Source organism: Mobula hypostoma, chromosome 11 (genome assembly GCF_963921235.1).
Source record: "Mobula hypostoma chromosome 11, sMobHyp1.1, whole genome shotgun sequence".
Lineage (NCBI taxonomy): Eukaryota > Metazoa > Chordata > Chondrichthyes > Myliobatiformes > Myliobatidae > Mobula > Mobula hypostoma.
In genome coordinates, this window is record NC_086107.1 from 103115461 (window position 1) to 103130707 (window position 15247).

The 15247-nt window shown below is 46.0% G+C and overlaps 1 protein-coding gene across 5 annotated transcripts in view; it reads right to left on the reverse strand.

The window, feature by feature from the left end:
* Positions 1–3200: 3200 nt before the first annotated feature.
* The window catches only part of LOC134354040 (GATOR2 complex protein WDR24-like), a 53519-nt gene continuing 41472 nt past the window's right edge, over positions 3201–15247 (reverse strand). For 4 of the 5 annotated variants that reach the window (XM_063062735.1, XM_063062732.1, XM_063062733.1 and 1 more), the window contains exons 6-9: positions 14202–14306; positions 12417–12754; positions 8837–9021; positions 3201–7539 (exon numbers count right to left, since the gene is read on the reverse strand). In XM_063062735.1, the coding sequence (XP_062918805.1) occupies positions 7371–7539; positions 8837–9021; positions 12417–12754; positions 14202–14306 (797 nt within the window). In that variant the 3' untranslated portion in view covers positions 3201–7370. The remainder of the gene's footprint in view (positions 7540–8836; positions 9022–12416; positions 12755–14201; positions 14307–15247) is intronic. The other variant, XM_063062736.1, reaches the window with a different exon arrangement.

The following is a 15247-nucleotide window of genomic DNA, read 5'->3' on the forward strand; positions in this document are numbered from 1 at the left end:
TACATTTACACACTTAGTCCAGTGGTCATGGAGCATATGGATCCCTTCTTTGTAGAAGTCAGCGTCTCGGACCTCCAGAAAGTGGTCTACAGCAGGGCTGATTGATAAGTTTGTAGCCTAAAGTAAAAGGAAATTAGTTATTAACTTCAAACTTTCTGCATAATCACTCAGAGTTGAACTGCACGGGCAGGTAAAGAGAGCTGTATAACTCATCTCCTTCTACCTTAGGCCACAAACTTATCAATCGCCTCTCGTATATCTGTGACACTGCTCATTACTATAAGCTCTGCTCCATGACACAGTCTGAGCAGGTAGGTTGAGTTTGATACTTGGTGGTACGCGAGGGGGATGGTGGCGAATCAAATATATTCTTGTGTCCAGGGTTGGATCTTTGTAAATAAATGTTAATGTCATTATTACTCTCCCATTTATTGTTGGCTGGCAGACCAGACCTGGAGCTTGGCCACTGGGAATACCCAGAGTCAGTGCTGGACTGGCTGAGGTTTGAACAAGCCTGTCGCTCTTGTGCTGGCAAGCTGACTACATGGTTCAGGTTTGAGTTGAGTCATCTGTCAAAATACTGAGAACCCACTGAGCTCAAGAACTTTTTATACCCTAATGCTGTGCTGGGTAGGAAACCCATTCCCTACGGTACAAAAGGCTGCAAGCTGACCAGAAATCATAGTCATACAACATGGAAGCAGACCCTTCAGCCCATCAAGTCCATGATGTCCACCAGTGCCACACTCATTCCATTCTATTCTTCCCACATTTCCATCAGCTCTGACCCAGATTCTCCTATTTACCTTCATGCTGGGGGAATTCACAGCAGCGAATTAACCAATCATCCCTCAGCATTGAAGGTTAAGTTTGAACCCATCTGGTGCTGAGGCAGTAGCTCCGTTAGCTGTGTCACTGAGTCATCCCAGGGTATAGAATTGTCAAAATATTTATCATTCAAAGCTTTTACAGATTAGGTCTTCCCTTTGCAGTTTCAAATACTATTAAGGAGACATAAATAATATGGTTTAATATTAGTAAGTTATTTCGGTGAGGTTTCAGTTCCCTCCCATTGATTCCTTTGCCCATGTTGAGGACAATTCAGAACTTCTCCAGAACTTTGTCTGTGCTCTGGTCTGGAATGTTAATATTATTGCAAGCAGATGCTGGAAGAACTAAGTGAATGTCCCTACTGTCCATCCCTGATATTGGTTAACAACCTCAGAGATTTGAAGAACTAAAACTGAACCTCCTGGCCAGGTCCATAGGCGAGGTCTGGGAGAGAAAGTAAATCTTGAACATCTGTCAATAAATTAAATAAAATGGAATTGGAAATGTTGGTGGATGGGAGAGTGTGAAACTAAGAGGTAGAAAGGTCTCCTGATGAAATCTCCCACAGGAGTTTGTGAACCTAAGGAATGATTACCTGACCCTACGGCAGTGAGAGGCTAGATCTACAGCAGTCTAGGTTCTTCCCTGTACAGTTAAAGATAATGGGATCATCATACTGGTTTGGAGAATCCACAGTGAAAGCTCTAATGGCTCCATCAGAGATGAAGTCAGGGCAGATTAGTCATGAATATATTGACTAGCAGGATGAACTTAAAAGGCTGAGTGGCCTGCTCCTGCTCCAAGTTTCTTATGTAATCCTCAGTTTAAGACAGTCAGTTGCAGAATGGCTGGTATTACAGATATCTTACCTGTCAATCTAAATCCACAAAATCCAGACATGTTCTAGTGCAGTGTGGCAGATGTTGTCTTCTCGATGCGTGGTAATGATTCCGAGACACCAGAGCTGAGTTGTTGTTCTTGGTGCCCCACTCACTACTACTCTCCAAATTCACTGAAATCTGTCGTCAGACTTTCCTAAGCTTGCTGAGCAGTGTGCTTCTCAATGTTCCAATTAAGAGTAATTAAACCCGATCCACCTCCCCACCATCTCCTGAAAATTACATCCTTTCAGTTATTTACCCAGCTCCCTTTTGAATGCTACACACAAACCTGCCTCCATAGCACATTCCAGATCTTATGCATTTGCCATTTCAAAACTGTTTCCCCTCCCATTACTCTTGGCTATTTTGTCAGAGTCATACAGCAGGGATTCAGGCCCTTTGGCCCAATAAAATGCCAACTACATGACCACCTAGCTAATGGTAATTTCCTTCATTTGGCCAATATCCCTCCAAGCCCTGCCTCTCTATGCAAATACTTCTTAAATGTACCTGCCTCAACCACTTCCTCTGGGAGCTCATTCCACGTACCCACCACCCTCTGAGTGAAAAAATAAATCCCTTCAGGTCCCTTTTAAATGACTACCTTCTCACCCTATATCTGTGCCCATAGTTTGTACCCTGCCACTGGGGAAAAGATTGTTACCACCTACATTATCCATGCTCTCACAATTTTAAACATTTCCCTAAAGTTGCACCTCATGCTCCTACGTTCCAATCTCTCCCTACAACTCAGGCCCTCTCTCCTGTCAACATCTTGGTAAATCCTTTTTATACTCTTTCCAGTTTAACCACATCCTTCTCATAACAGGGTGACTAAAACAGTAGCTAGTACACCAAATGCAGTCAATGATTTATACAACTGCAACCTAATGTCCCAAATCCTATACTTAATGCCTGGCATAATGAAGACCAGTGTGCTAAACACCTTTTTCATCACCCTGTCCATCTGTGATGCCGCTTTTAAAGAACTACGTGTTTGTACTCTTCCCATCCCTCTGTTTCATTACACTCCCACCCTTAGTGCCCTACCATCCACAGTACAGGCCCCGTTGTTGGTTTGATCACCTCACACTTATCTGTATTGAAATTCATTTGCCACTTCTCAGCTCACTTCATTAACTGATCAAGAATTCCCTGTAGTCTATGATAACCTTCTTTGCTATCAACACCACCACCTAATTCCGTGACATCTGCAAACTTACTGATCAAACCTTGTGCATTCACATCCAGATCATTTTCAAAAAACTGAATAACAATATACCATCAATAACAGGTATATTGCTTTGGATACTATCAGGGCGTTACCTAGTAGAGGAAAGTCACAGCAGACATGGAACCCTAACAACAGGAATTCTGCAGATGCTGGAAATTCAAGCAACACACATCAAAGTTGCTGGTGAATGCAGCAGGCCAGGCAGCATCTCTAGGAAGAGGTGCAGTCGACGTTTCAGGCCGAGACCCTTCGTCAGGATGAAGGGTCTCGGCCTGAAACGTCGACTGCACCTCTTCCTAGAGATGCTGCCTGGCCTGCTGCGTTCACCAGCAACTTTGAGACATGGAACCCTGTTCTGTGGCTCAGAAGGGAAGGGGAAGAAGAGGCAAACCATAGTGATAAGGGATTCAGTGGTGAGGGGAACAGATAGGAGGTTATGTGGACAACAACAAGATTCCCAGATGGTACGTTGCCTCCCAGATGCCAGGGTTGGGGCCATCGCAGATCAAGTCTACAGCATTCTTAAGTGGGAAAGTCAGCAGCCATAAATCGTGGTCCACGTGAGTACCAATGACACGGGTAAGAAGAGTGACAAAGTCCTGCAAAAAGAGTTCGGGAGTTAGGTGCCCAGTCAAAGGACAGGAACTCCAGGGACAATTTAAAACAAATCAGAGGTGCAAGGAGACTCTGTAGTCTTCGTGCGGGACTCCCTGAAGTTTAACCCGCAGGTTGAGTCGGTGGTAAGAAAGGCAAATGTAATGTTAGCATTCATTTCAAGAGGACTAGAATATAAAAGCAGGGGTGTAATGCTGCGGCTTCATGAGGCATTGGTCAGACCAAGTTTGGAGTATTGTGAGAAATTTTGGGCCCTTTATCTAAGAAAAGACGTGCTGGCAATGGAGAGTCCAGAGGTTGTTCATGTGAATGATCTGGAATGAAAGATAACATGACAAGTGTTTGATGGCTCTAGGTCTGTATTTGCTGGAGTTCAGAAGAATGAGAGGAAATCTCATTGAAATATCAAATATTGAAAGGTCTACCTAGAGTGGATGTGGAGAGGAGAGGATGTTTCCTATAGTGGGAGAGTCTATCTAGACTAGAGCACGGCTTTAGAATAGAGGGGTGTCCATTTAGAAGAGATGAGGAGGAGTTTCTTTAACCAGAGTGGTGAATCTGTGGAATGCGTTGCCACAGGTGGCTGTAGAGGCCAAGTCATTATGTATATTTAAAGCAGACGTTGATAGGGTTAATAAATCAGCCATGATGATGGAATGGTGAAAGACCCAATGGGCCGAATGGCCTAATTCTGCTTCTATATCTTATGGTCTCACTACCACATTTGCTTTTATTTCACCAATGTTCTTCCCTTTCTGCCTCGGCCCCTTTAAACCATTGGGCTTCAGTCTTGATGACAAAACTAAAGAGTGGCACTTTATGAAACACTTTTAAGAATTCTATATATATTACATCGACCGTGTTCCCCTTATTGACCCTGTTACTGAATTCATCAGACTTGATTTGTCTCATTGATGTTGACCTTCTCTAGTCAATCTAAGTTTGTCAAAGTAACTACTAATTTTGTTTCTGATTTTTTCTGGAACTTTTCCTGCCACTGTGATAAAAGTGACTGGTTTGTAGTTGGGTTTAATCTTTCATCCTCTCTGAACAAAGATATGCCACATGCTTGGTTGTGCCGGATGATGACGTTCACAAGTTCAGAGTTCATTTATTATCAGTGTATGTATAAATTATACAACCTTGAGATTCGTCTGCTTACAGGCAGGCACAAAACAAACAAATCCGAAAGAACCCAATTTGAATAAAGACTAATACCCAATGCGCAAAGACAGGGGCAGAAAAATGAAATCGTGCAAACAATAAAAGCAAGTAGCAGCATTCAGAATGAAATTCAGCCCATAGACCCGAAGCCCAGAGCAACCAGAGTAGGCCCATAGCCTCAGCCTCAATTTATCACACAGCAGGGCAAATCGCCACAAAGCTCAGATACCGAGCCTGGAGCAGTTGCACAGAATCAGCCTGACCCTCGCCTCCAGTCCTAATACCCTGCCTTTTCAGTCTATCTGGGCCGATGTCCAAGCACCAGGTCATCCCCTGCTCTCCACCACATCAGTGCACTCTGGCCTAGACCCTGCCACCACGTTCCAGCCCATACTCAACGTTTTCAGATCGGCTCAGTGATCAGAGCAATCCAACCTCGCTCCCGGTTTAGGTGGATGGGCTCCGAAACTCCACCTTGACCTTGCTCCGACCACTTCTCCTCGAACATGCCACGCCCCGACTTGACTCCGCACCCACACGCCTCGACCCTCGGGTCTGCCTTGCCTTCGCTCACCTCTTCGTTTGCGGTGATAATTTACCACAAAGTGTTATTAAATTAATAAAGTATTTAATTGTATTTTTTTTTGCTTTATGAACCACCAGTAAGCTGGCCCCATCTTCAGTACTGCCACCTTAAACCAGAAGGAACCTTCATTGTCTTTTCAACTGGCACCATTGTGATCCTTGCCTACTGGCCCAGGGAGGCTGTGAATTCCTCTCATGGCATTGCAACTCAAAATTGCTGCTGTGTTTAATGGTAGGCAGTGTGCTTTAAATGACTAATGCTTAACTTAAAGGCAAAATGTCATAATGATTGAAACAAGGCCTTGAGGTGAACACCATGTCAGTCCACGGGACTATCTTCATATAACCACTTCACGTAAACCCAGGTATTGTCTCGGTTCCATTTAAAGGAAAGGCAGATGCCTTGGACTCTCTCCCCAGCACCACACAAAGTGTTTAGAAGCCAAGTTTCCCTGCCTCTGTATTACTCAGTAACTGAGAGCAATTGACAAGAGTTCGCTGCCTAACGCTGACATTTGATGGTGATTCTCCGGCTTGTTCTCCTTAGCAAAAGGAACTTCCGTCTGTCTGACTTTACCAGTTTGCACAGAATACGATTATTGTGTTAATGTTATTTTACGTGCTACACAGTACTGTGCAAAACTCTTAGCAACATGTAAAAAAAATTCTGTAAAGCAAAGATGCTTTCAAAAATAATGAACTGAAAAGTTTCTAAATATCAAAACATTTAATATAAAGAGCAGTAAACAGATTAAAAACTAAATCAAATCAATATTTGGTATGACCACCATTGCCTTTAAAACTGCATCAATTTCTGTAGGTACACTGATGTACAGTTTTATGAGAAAATGAGCTGGTAGGTTGTTCCAGACATCTTGGAGAACTTGCCAAGTTCTTCTGCAGACTTTGGCTGTCTCGTTTGCTTCTGTCTCTCCAGGTAATCCCAGACAGCCTCAACAATGTTGAGATCAGGGCTCTGTGAAGGCCATACCATCTGAAACCATATAAAAACTCTAAGGCTTTTGCACCGTACTGTAGGTGATATATGTACTGTGATTTGCACCTTGTTCCCAGAGGAACATTAGTCCATTTGGCAGTATACACGTCAGGCTGAAAGACAATAAACTTGAAGTTGTTCTCTCTGATGCAGATCTGTTGGCTGCAGGAGATATTCATTTGAGTCTTTTTTAACTTCAGGTGGCAAACTGGATGTTATAGGTTTAATTTTCTGGACCGGGTTTTGCATAAGCAACCAGACAAACTCCTGCTACTGCCACTCATCCCAGACTGAACTGTTACATCAGTCAAAAGATTAGCAAAATGAATCCAGTCAACACACCTACTCATCCAGGGCCATCGCTCCACCAGAGGCAACATCCTCCCTGTTAGATTGTCCAAGGGCTGATGGTTAAGATCAGCAGACAGTCAGGATTTTGCTGTATCAATCCGCCCTCACTCCCTCCCCCCATACACCCACACAACCCAGTCATCATGATCCCACTGTAGAAAACTGTCCAGGAAACACTCTAGATTCCTCCTTCAACTTCTCCGAGATTTGTGTTCCGCGGCTAGCGTCCAAGTGAGGGTGGGTCTGCCTCTCCTGGATGAGGAGGTGCAAATCTTCAGGATTATGTCAAAACTACTCACGAGTGGAATGGCATAATCTTACTTAAAATGAGCTTTTCGTCCTGGACCTCCATCCCCAGCAGGAGTCCATCCACTGGTTGCAGGGCGGGTTATAGAGTGTGGTGGGTGAGTGGGGCTAATTCATCCCAGCCCACAGTGATTAAAACCCATTGCTCTCTGGTGCCCAGAATATGTCACATGTTCTGCATTCTCTCTGAAGATCCACCATATTGCAATAAACTTCCCCACTTCAATAGCTCAGTCTCACCCCTTATAAAGAGCACGGTGCAGTCCCATTCCGGCGGTGTCCTTCCTGGGTCCATGTCCACTCTAAACGTCCACGTTCCATTGGGCCGTGCCCCTGATTTCCGGCCGGTTTGGGGCACCCCTGTCCCAGGGTCTCTGTGGCTTCCCGCAAAGTGGCCGGAGAGAGCTTAAACGTATTCGCAGATGTGTCCGCATCCCGTCGGGCAGTGGGTGTGGAGTCGGAACCACTCCATGACGTGCTGGAGATGTCCTCCATGGGTGCATCCCTGGCACCAGACAAACAAGCCCTTCACCGCGTGGTGACACACTGCGCACTTGCTCGCTCCCCGGCGGCACCTGGCAGGACAGATGATAAAGGCCATTAACTTCGGAGGGTTGGGGTGAAAGCCCAGCCCACAAAGCAAACCATTTGAGAGGGTAAATAAGGTGATTCCAACCACCAGTGAATAAGCGAGAGGAAAGATTAAACATTTCTGCGAGCACTCCAGTAATCCGGTGCACACAGACTTTGGTGCTGCTGGTCTGGTGGATATTCCTGACTAAGGATTGATATTTTAAAAATTTAATAGCACAACACATTGTTAATTCGTGGATTTTTTGGGATGTTTTACTGAAATATTTTCCAATGAGCTTTGGAAGATTAAAGAGAGCCAGACAAACAGAAGCAGGTGAAATTTCAGGGAACTGGAACCCCATGAATGAGAGGGGGCCCTTGTGAGCTTCGGGGGGAAACCGAGATCCCATCAGCGAGAGGGAGTGGGACCCTTATGAGTTTCACAGAACATAGAGAAAAGTACCATAAAGGAATAGGCCATTCAGCCCACAATGTTGTGCTGAACCAGCTAAAAAAGCGAATCAAAAACACCCAAACACTAATCCCTCCTACCTACGCCCTCCATATCCCTCCATCCTCCTCACATTTCAAGGAAACGCCAGAAGCAGGGCACTGTGAGTGAGATGGAATGGAGCCCTCGTGAGTTTCGAGGGAACATGGGAACCGGAAATTCATGAGCGAGAAGGGACATGGTGACTGGGGCCAGCTGCCGTATCACTGGGACGGTGATATTTACTGTGCTGGGAATAGTGGTGGGAAGACGATCAACACTGAAAAAGAGAACTATATGGAGCCATGGGACTCACTGGAGAGGGAGGGAACGTCGACTCAGACCATGAGGAGCCTGCGTCGGGCACTTTCATGCCTTACAAGGCACAGATTGGAAGTCTGTGTGGGGCACCACTCCTCGCACAGATACTAGAGCGATCTGTGGTTAAGTGCCTTGCTCAAGGACACAAGGACAGCTGAGGCTCGAACTACAGATCTTGTAAAAGACTAGTACCAGGCAGGATGGATCAACTCTGCTTGGATGATACCAAGGAATGGGATTTTTTTCCCCATCAGAGGATTGAAACCATGAGGAATTTGGATGGGAAGGGTATGGAGGACTATGGTCCGGGTGCAGGCAATGGGACTAGATAGTCCAAAGGGTCTCTCTCCATGCTGTAGTGTTCTATCATGCTACAAGGCACAGTTGCAGAGCACCAACCACAGGGTAACTGTGTCAGCAAACGAACTGCCTCCTCATCGCAGAGAGCCATCAGCGGCAGAGGAGACCCGCCCAGCCACGCCACTCACCTCTCGCACATCCAGCCGTGGGTGTTCATCGGCCGCTTGCAGTTGTTACAGTTGACGTGCAGGGTGGTCGAGGCCTGGTTCAGACAATTGATGGACCTGCACGTGCTCAGCTTGATCACCTCGTTGGCCACGTTCCAAAGTCGGAATCGCTGCAGGAGGTCGATGTAGGACATGTACCAGTGCTCCTGTTGGGTTTAAAGACACTTCAGTGACGCCACTAGAACATGAAAACAGAGCACTTGGCCCTCCAGCCATTCTGTTAGGTCCAACTTATTTCATTGAAGACAAGGTGATACTGAGGCTGCTACAATTTAAAAAAACAAGGGACATTGAATCAGTGGCCACTTTATTAGGTACAGGAGTGGAACCCAGTGAGGTCTTCTGCTGCTGCAGCCCATCTACTTCAAGGTTGGACTTGCTGTGCATTCAGAGATGCTCTTCTGCGTGCCACTGTTGTAAGCGTGGTTATTTGAGTTTCTGTCGCCTTTCTGTCAGCCTGAACAAGTCTGACCATTCTCCCTGATCTCTCATTAACAAGACATTTTCATCCACAGAACTTGATGCGATTTGTCTTTCACGCATTCTCTGTAAACTATAGACTATCGTGCATGAAAAATCATAGATCAGCAGTTTCTAATTTACTCAGACCACCCCATCTAGCACCAACAATAGTCACTTAGATCACACTTCTTCCCCCATTCTGATGTTTGGTCTGAACAACAACTGAGCCTCTTGACCACGTCTGCATGCTTTTATGCCTTGAGTTGCTGCCACCTGATTGGCTGACTAGATATTTGCATTAATAAGCAGGTGTACAGGTATAGCTAATAAAGTGGCCACTGAGTGTATTTTTGCTCCTTATCCTTATTCAAATCAGCTGCCCTCAGGAAGCCAAGTGTAGCTCTCTCCACTGCCTGAATATCTGGGAAAATTACCTATCAACACTAATGTAGCTTTTAATCTAATGAAATGAGGCAGGACAAACACTTTAAAATGAGAAAAGGAATAGAAGGACCTGCAGGAAATCTCTGTAGGTTATAGGTGGTAAAGTTGAGAAAGCTGTTTAATAAAAAAAATAGGAATTTATTCACAAACAAGAGAAAATCTGCAGATGCTGGAAATCCAAATAACACAGACAAAATGCTGGAGGAACTCAGCAGGCCAGGCAGCATCTATGGAAAAGAGTAAGCAGTCAACGTTTCAGGCCGAGACCCTCCAGAAGGAATCTAGTGCTGATTACCAGGTGCATGAAGATAAAGCAAAAAGGTTATCGCTGTAATTACTCTGCTGTTTTCAGATGATCTCAAGGCCTTGACCAGAATGGTGAGGGCTCTTAGCTATTCGGAAAAAAGATGAGCGCAGAGGAACTTACAAGGAGATCTCACAGAAAGGTGTGGAATTGTGAAGGGTTTCAACTTCAGTTTTGTTTCAGATTGTTAAAAACCTAAAAACAAAATAGAAATGAGTGGTTCTGTGGGCAAAATCACCTTGTTAGTGAGACGAGTCGGAGGAGCATGGCCAGACTGGTTCAAGCTGACATGAGACTTTCCTTTTACAAAGGTGGGAGGACACTGATCTCAGGTGGGAAAAGATTCACAAGTACTTTGGAAGTGGGTAATTACTTGGAAAAGGAAGTTTTGCCTGGATCTGAGGATAAAGAGATACATGGAAAAATGTGACTGCTGCTTCAAAAAATTGCTCTCTTCCAACCACTTCCACCTTCTAACTGGAAGCCATTTAAACTCGCCCGTGACTCATGTAAGGTTGGGGAACTCGCCTCTTGTAGACATCAATTAGTTTGAATGGTGGACGAAGGAAAAGAGGGACAAGGGCTTTGTAATTTGCTCATCTGTAGTGTAGGCATAACTAGAGTGTGGCTGGGCTATAGAGGATATTCCCTCCCGTAATTGCAGTATGCTGTGATATACACACAGTGGCCAATTTATTAGGTACACCTGCTCATCAATGCAAATATCTAATCAGCCAATCACTTGGCAGCAACTCAATACATAAAAGCACGCAGACATGGTCAAGAGGTTCAGTTGTTGTTCAGACCAAAATCAAAATGGGGAAGAAATGACAAACTCACCAAGTGACTTTGACTGTGGAATGATTGTTGGTGCCAGATGGGGTGGTTTGAGTATCTCAGGAACTGCTGATCTCCTGGGATTTTCAAACACAACAGTATCTAGAGTTTACAGAGAATAGTGCAAAAAACAAAAAAAAAAACACCCAGTGAGTGGCAGTTTTGGGGGGGAAAATGTCCTGTTAATAAGAGGGGTCAGAGGAGAATGGCCAGAGTGGATCAAGCTGACAGGAAGATGACAGTAACTCCAATAATCATGCATTACAACAGTGGTGTGCAGAACACACACCCCTCAAGCCTTGAAGTGGATGGTCTATAGCAGCAGAAGACCATAAACACACACCCAGTGGCCTCTTCGTTAGGTATAGGAGGTTCCCAATACAGTGGTCACCGAGTCTATGACTCGACAGGTCAGAACCCATTTCAGGTGATTTTGGGCACAGGGCAGTGTGTTCAGTTTGCCTTAGGCATACAGTTCTGGGTTTACCATATGGAGCATGGGCTTTACTCTGAATATTATAGAACGGATCGGGCCTCAAATTCAGTTCAGTTCTGGGTTGTCGCGTTATAGGAAGGATGTGAAGGCTTTAGGGGAGTCCAGAAAAGGTTTATGGAGACAGTTCCTGGGAATTAGGGACTGTGGAACACACTGCCTGCAGAAATGGTGGAGGCAGCCTCCACCGCGAACAGAAAACGTAAAGTGAAGTCGATTTCACGAGGCTACGGAGAAAGGACCAAGCAATGGATTTACTGAGCAACACACACACAAAATGCTGGGGGAGCTTGCAAGTCAGGCGATGATGGTGGGAATTAAACAGTCAATGAGACCTTACATCGGGACTGGAGAGGAAGGCGGAAGAGGTCAGAATAAGGTGAGGGAGGGGGAAGGAGTAAAAGCTGGCAGGTGATAGGTGAGCAGGGGGGAAGTAAGAAGCTGGGAGGTGATAGGTGAGACAGGTGAGGGGGAAGGTGGGTTGGAGGGGTAAAGGGTGGGGTGGGTGGTGATAGGTGGACAAGGTAAAGGGCTGAAGAAGGAGGAAACTGACAAGAAAGGACAGTGGACTCTGGGATAAAGGGAAGGGGGTGGGAAACCAGAGGGAGGTGATGGGCACGTCATGAGGTCAGGGGAAGAGAAGGAGTGAGAAGGGCCACCTTCACCCATCACCTGTCATTCTCCTCTCTCCTCACCTTCTTATTCTGGTTTCTGCCCATTTCCTTCTCAGTCCGAGGGGTCTCGGCCCGAAACGCTAACTGTTTATTCCCCTCCATAGATGCTGCCTGACTTGCCGAGCTCCTCCAGCATTTTGTGTGGATTGCTCAGGATTTCCAGCATCTGTAGCGTCTCTTGTATCTCTGACAGAGTGAGTGAGTTGCTCTGGTGGAGAGCTGCTATCGATGGAATGCACCGACAAAGGCTAACTTTGGCATCCAGTCAACACGTTCACTAAAGATGAGCAACCCAAGGAAACACATCCCCTTTTTACGTAGCCGTACCTGCGTCTGCTCATCGATCTCCTTCCTGATCCTGTCCCCAAGCACAATCAGCACTGATATCGCCATCTGCACATCTCCCTGCTCGGCGTACAAGCGCATCATGTCCCGCACGATGGGGTTGAAGTAGTCGGTGGGGAAACTGTGGTCAAAGGGCGGCTGCGAGACAGAGACGAGGGAAATGCCCTCGGTTGGCGTCAGGGAGACCGAATCCGCCTCATTGCCGCTGATGTGGGGGGAGTCGGTCTTGTCCTGGAAGTGGTCCAGGCTGGTCGGGTGGTCCAGGATCTCGTGGCGCAGAGGGAAGCCCTCCTGCGGGAGAATGAACTCGTTCTCTTCTGCTGAGGAAAGCAAAGAGAGGGTCCTGACCGGCTGCATCGGGGTGTTGTACCGCAGTTCCAAAGCACAAGATCGCGAGAGGCTGCAGAGGGCAGTGGACCCAGCCCGGTCCATCACAGGCACAGCCCCCCTCACCACCTCAAGTGGGCAGCATCTGCCATCAAGGATGCCCACCATGTGGGTCACATCCTCACTGCTGCCATCAGACAGAAACCTGAAATGCCCGGACCAAGTACTTCCTTACCTGCATGGCCCTAAGAACAGAACACTTCCTGCCCTACCATGGGCTTGTCTGCCCGTGTCTTGTCTGTTGTACCAAGCTCTTTTTCACAGTCTTTTTTTCTCTTTTCACTGTGATAGATCTCAGAAACTGCCCTTCGGCATCTCTAATCTGGGCCAACATGGTACTCTGCTGAGTCCCATCGATCTGCACCTGTACCACACCCCTCCAATCCATGCACTTCTCTTGTTGAGTACAAGTTATGTATACTTTCTGTTCTGTGTGATTTATCTGTGTTTGTGACGCTGCTGCAAGTTTGATTTTCATTTTACCAACACCTCTCCGTTTATGTACACACGACAATAAACTTGATGTAATTACACTAGACAACAAAGATTTTGCTTCCTGAATACTTCTGGGTGTACCTTATGGATTTTGTGCTGCTGATCATGAAAATCACCACGAAATTTCCCATTTTTAAAAAATTGCTCATATGTGTAATTTCAATTCATAATTAAAGCAACTGATGCCAAGATTAATAAGGAAGGCATTTTTGTTGGTCCATAAATCAAACAGGTCATCAATGACTGGTAATTCGAAGAACTTCTAGTGGGATCGGAGAAAATCACATGGAAGGCACTCAAGGATGTTGCTGAAAATTTTCTTGGCAACTACAGAGCACCAAACTACGTGCAACTGGTTGACAATGGAGAACGTCATCTTTGAAGAAGCAGTGGTGGGACACAGGTGCGCTGGGCTCACATTTAAGTGTGGATTAGGAAAGAAAAAGAGGACGCTCGGTATCTCACAACTTCTTTTCAGGACGAAGAGCAATCAGCATGTGACCAGCCTCCCTCCTCATATAACTGGCTTGGGACCCGGTCTGACTTCCCCGTCTTCTATCCCAAAGACTTTTTATCCTCCAACCGGATAGCTAAGGCTTGATCCTGGGTGTGGAGCCAGGTCTTCAACTCTCTTTACCTCAACCTGTAAACAATCTCTCTCCATGTCCTCGTCCATTCACCTCAACTCTCCAGGTGTTCCACATTTTTAACCAACCCAGGGCAAAGAAGTTTCTGCTATTTCCCCATGGAATGCTTTTGTCTTTAGTTTAGTTAAATGTCTCCCCTAGCCTTGGGGAACCGGAAAGCTCCGAAATGAATGACCCCTTTCTGACCTGCCTAGGCTTCTGGGAACAACTGAAACCCAGCAGCTCCCCGACCACTCACCTGGGGCATTCTCGTGATCAACAATGAAGAAATCGTCCTCATCGACTTCACCGTCACCGAACAGGTAATCCGCTGGTGCGTCACTGCCCTCTGTCTCCTCGTTATCTGAGGGGATGCGAAAGGCACTGCAGAGCTCTGTTACTCGAACTAAACAATAATCCATTACCTCGAATTCAACATTTTAGGAACAGATTCTCCCCCTTCCACCATCAGATTCCTGAACAGTCAGTGAACCCTATCTCATTATTCCACTTTAGGGGCGACATGGTAGTGTAGTGGTTAGTGCAACACTTCACAGTACAGGTGATCCGGGTTCAATTCCCGCCACTGACTGTAAGGAGTTTGTACGTTCTCCCCGTGATTGCGTCGGTTTGCTCCCGGTGCTCTGGTTTCCTCCCACAGCGTAAGACGTACCGTTTGGGAGGTTAGTTGGTCATTGTAAGTTGTCCCACGATTAGGCTAGGATTAAACTGGGGTATTGGAATCTATCGGAATTTATTCCTTACTCTGACCTTTCATTTTGTCTCACCTGCCTATTACAAGCTGGACACTACAGCTAGAAGAGCCTATTCTACACTGCGTCTCAATAAACAAATAAATATTTAAAAAATCGTAACTTATAGTATTTTTTTTAATGGATTGAATTGTACTGCTGCCACAAAACAACAAATTTCATTAACATAAGACCGTGATAATAAACCCAATTCTGACATGTTTGGGGAAAACACACACAGTGCTGGGAGGACTCCGCAGGTCAGGCGGCAACTATGGAGAGGAATAAACAGTCCACAGGTCGGGCTGGGACCCTGCATCAGGACTGTTTGATGGAGTAACTGGAGAGAAACCTCACAGGAACCAGAATCGGAGCTCAGACTTTCTGTGAGACGGGGAATGCCTGGCTGTTGGATATGTAATTAACCCCTCCCAAATGGCTGGAGGTGCTACATCAATGGACCCTCTCAAGCTTGTATAGATCTTTAGTGGTTGGAGTACCCAGGGATGGGCCTGGGTGGGTTTGAGCTGGAGATCAGTCGGAGGAAATGCAT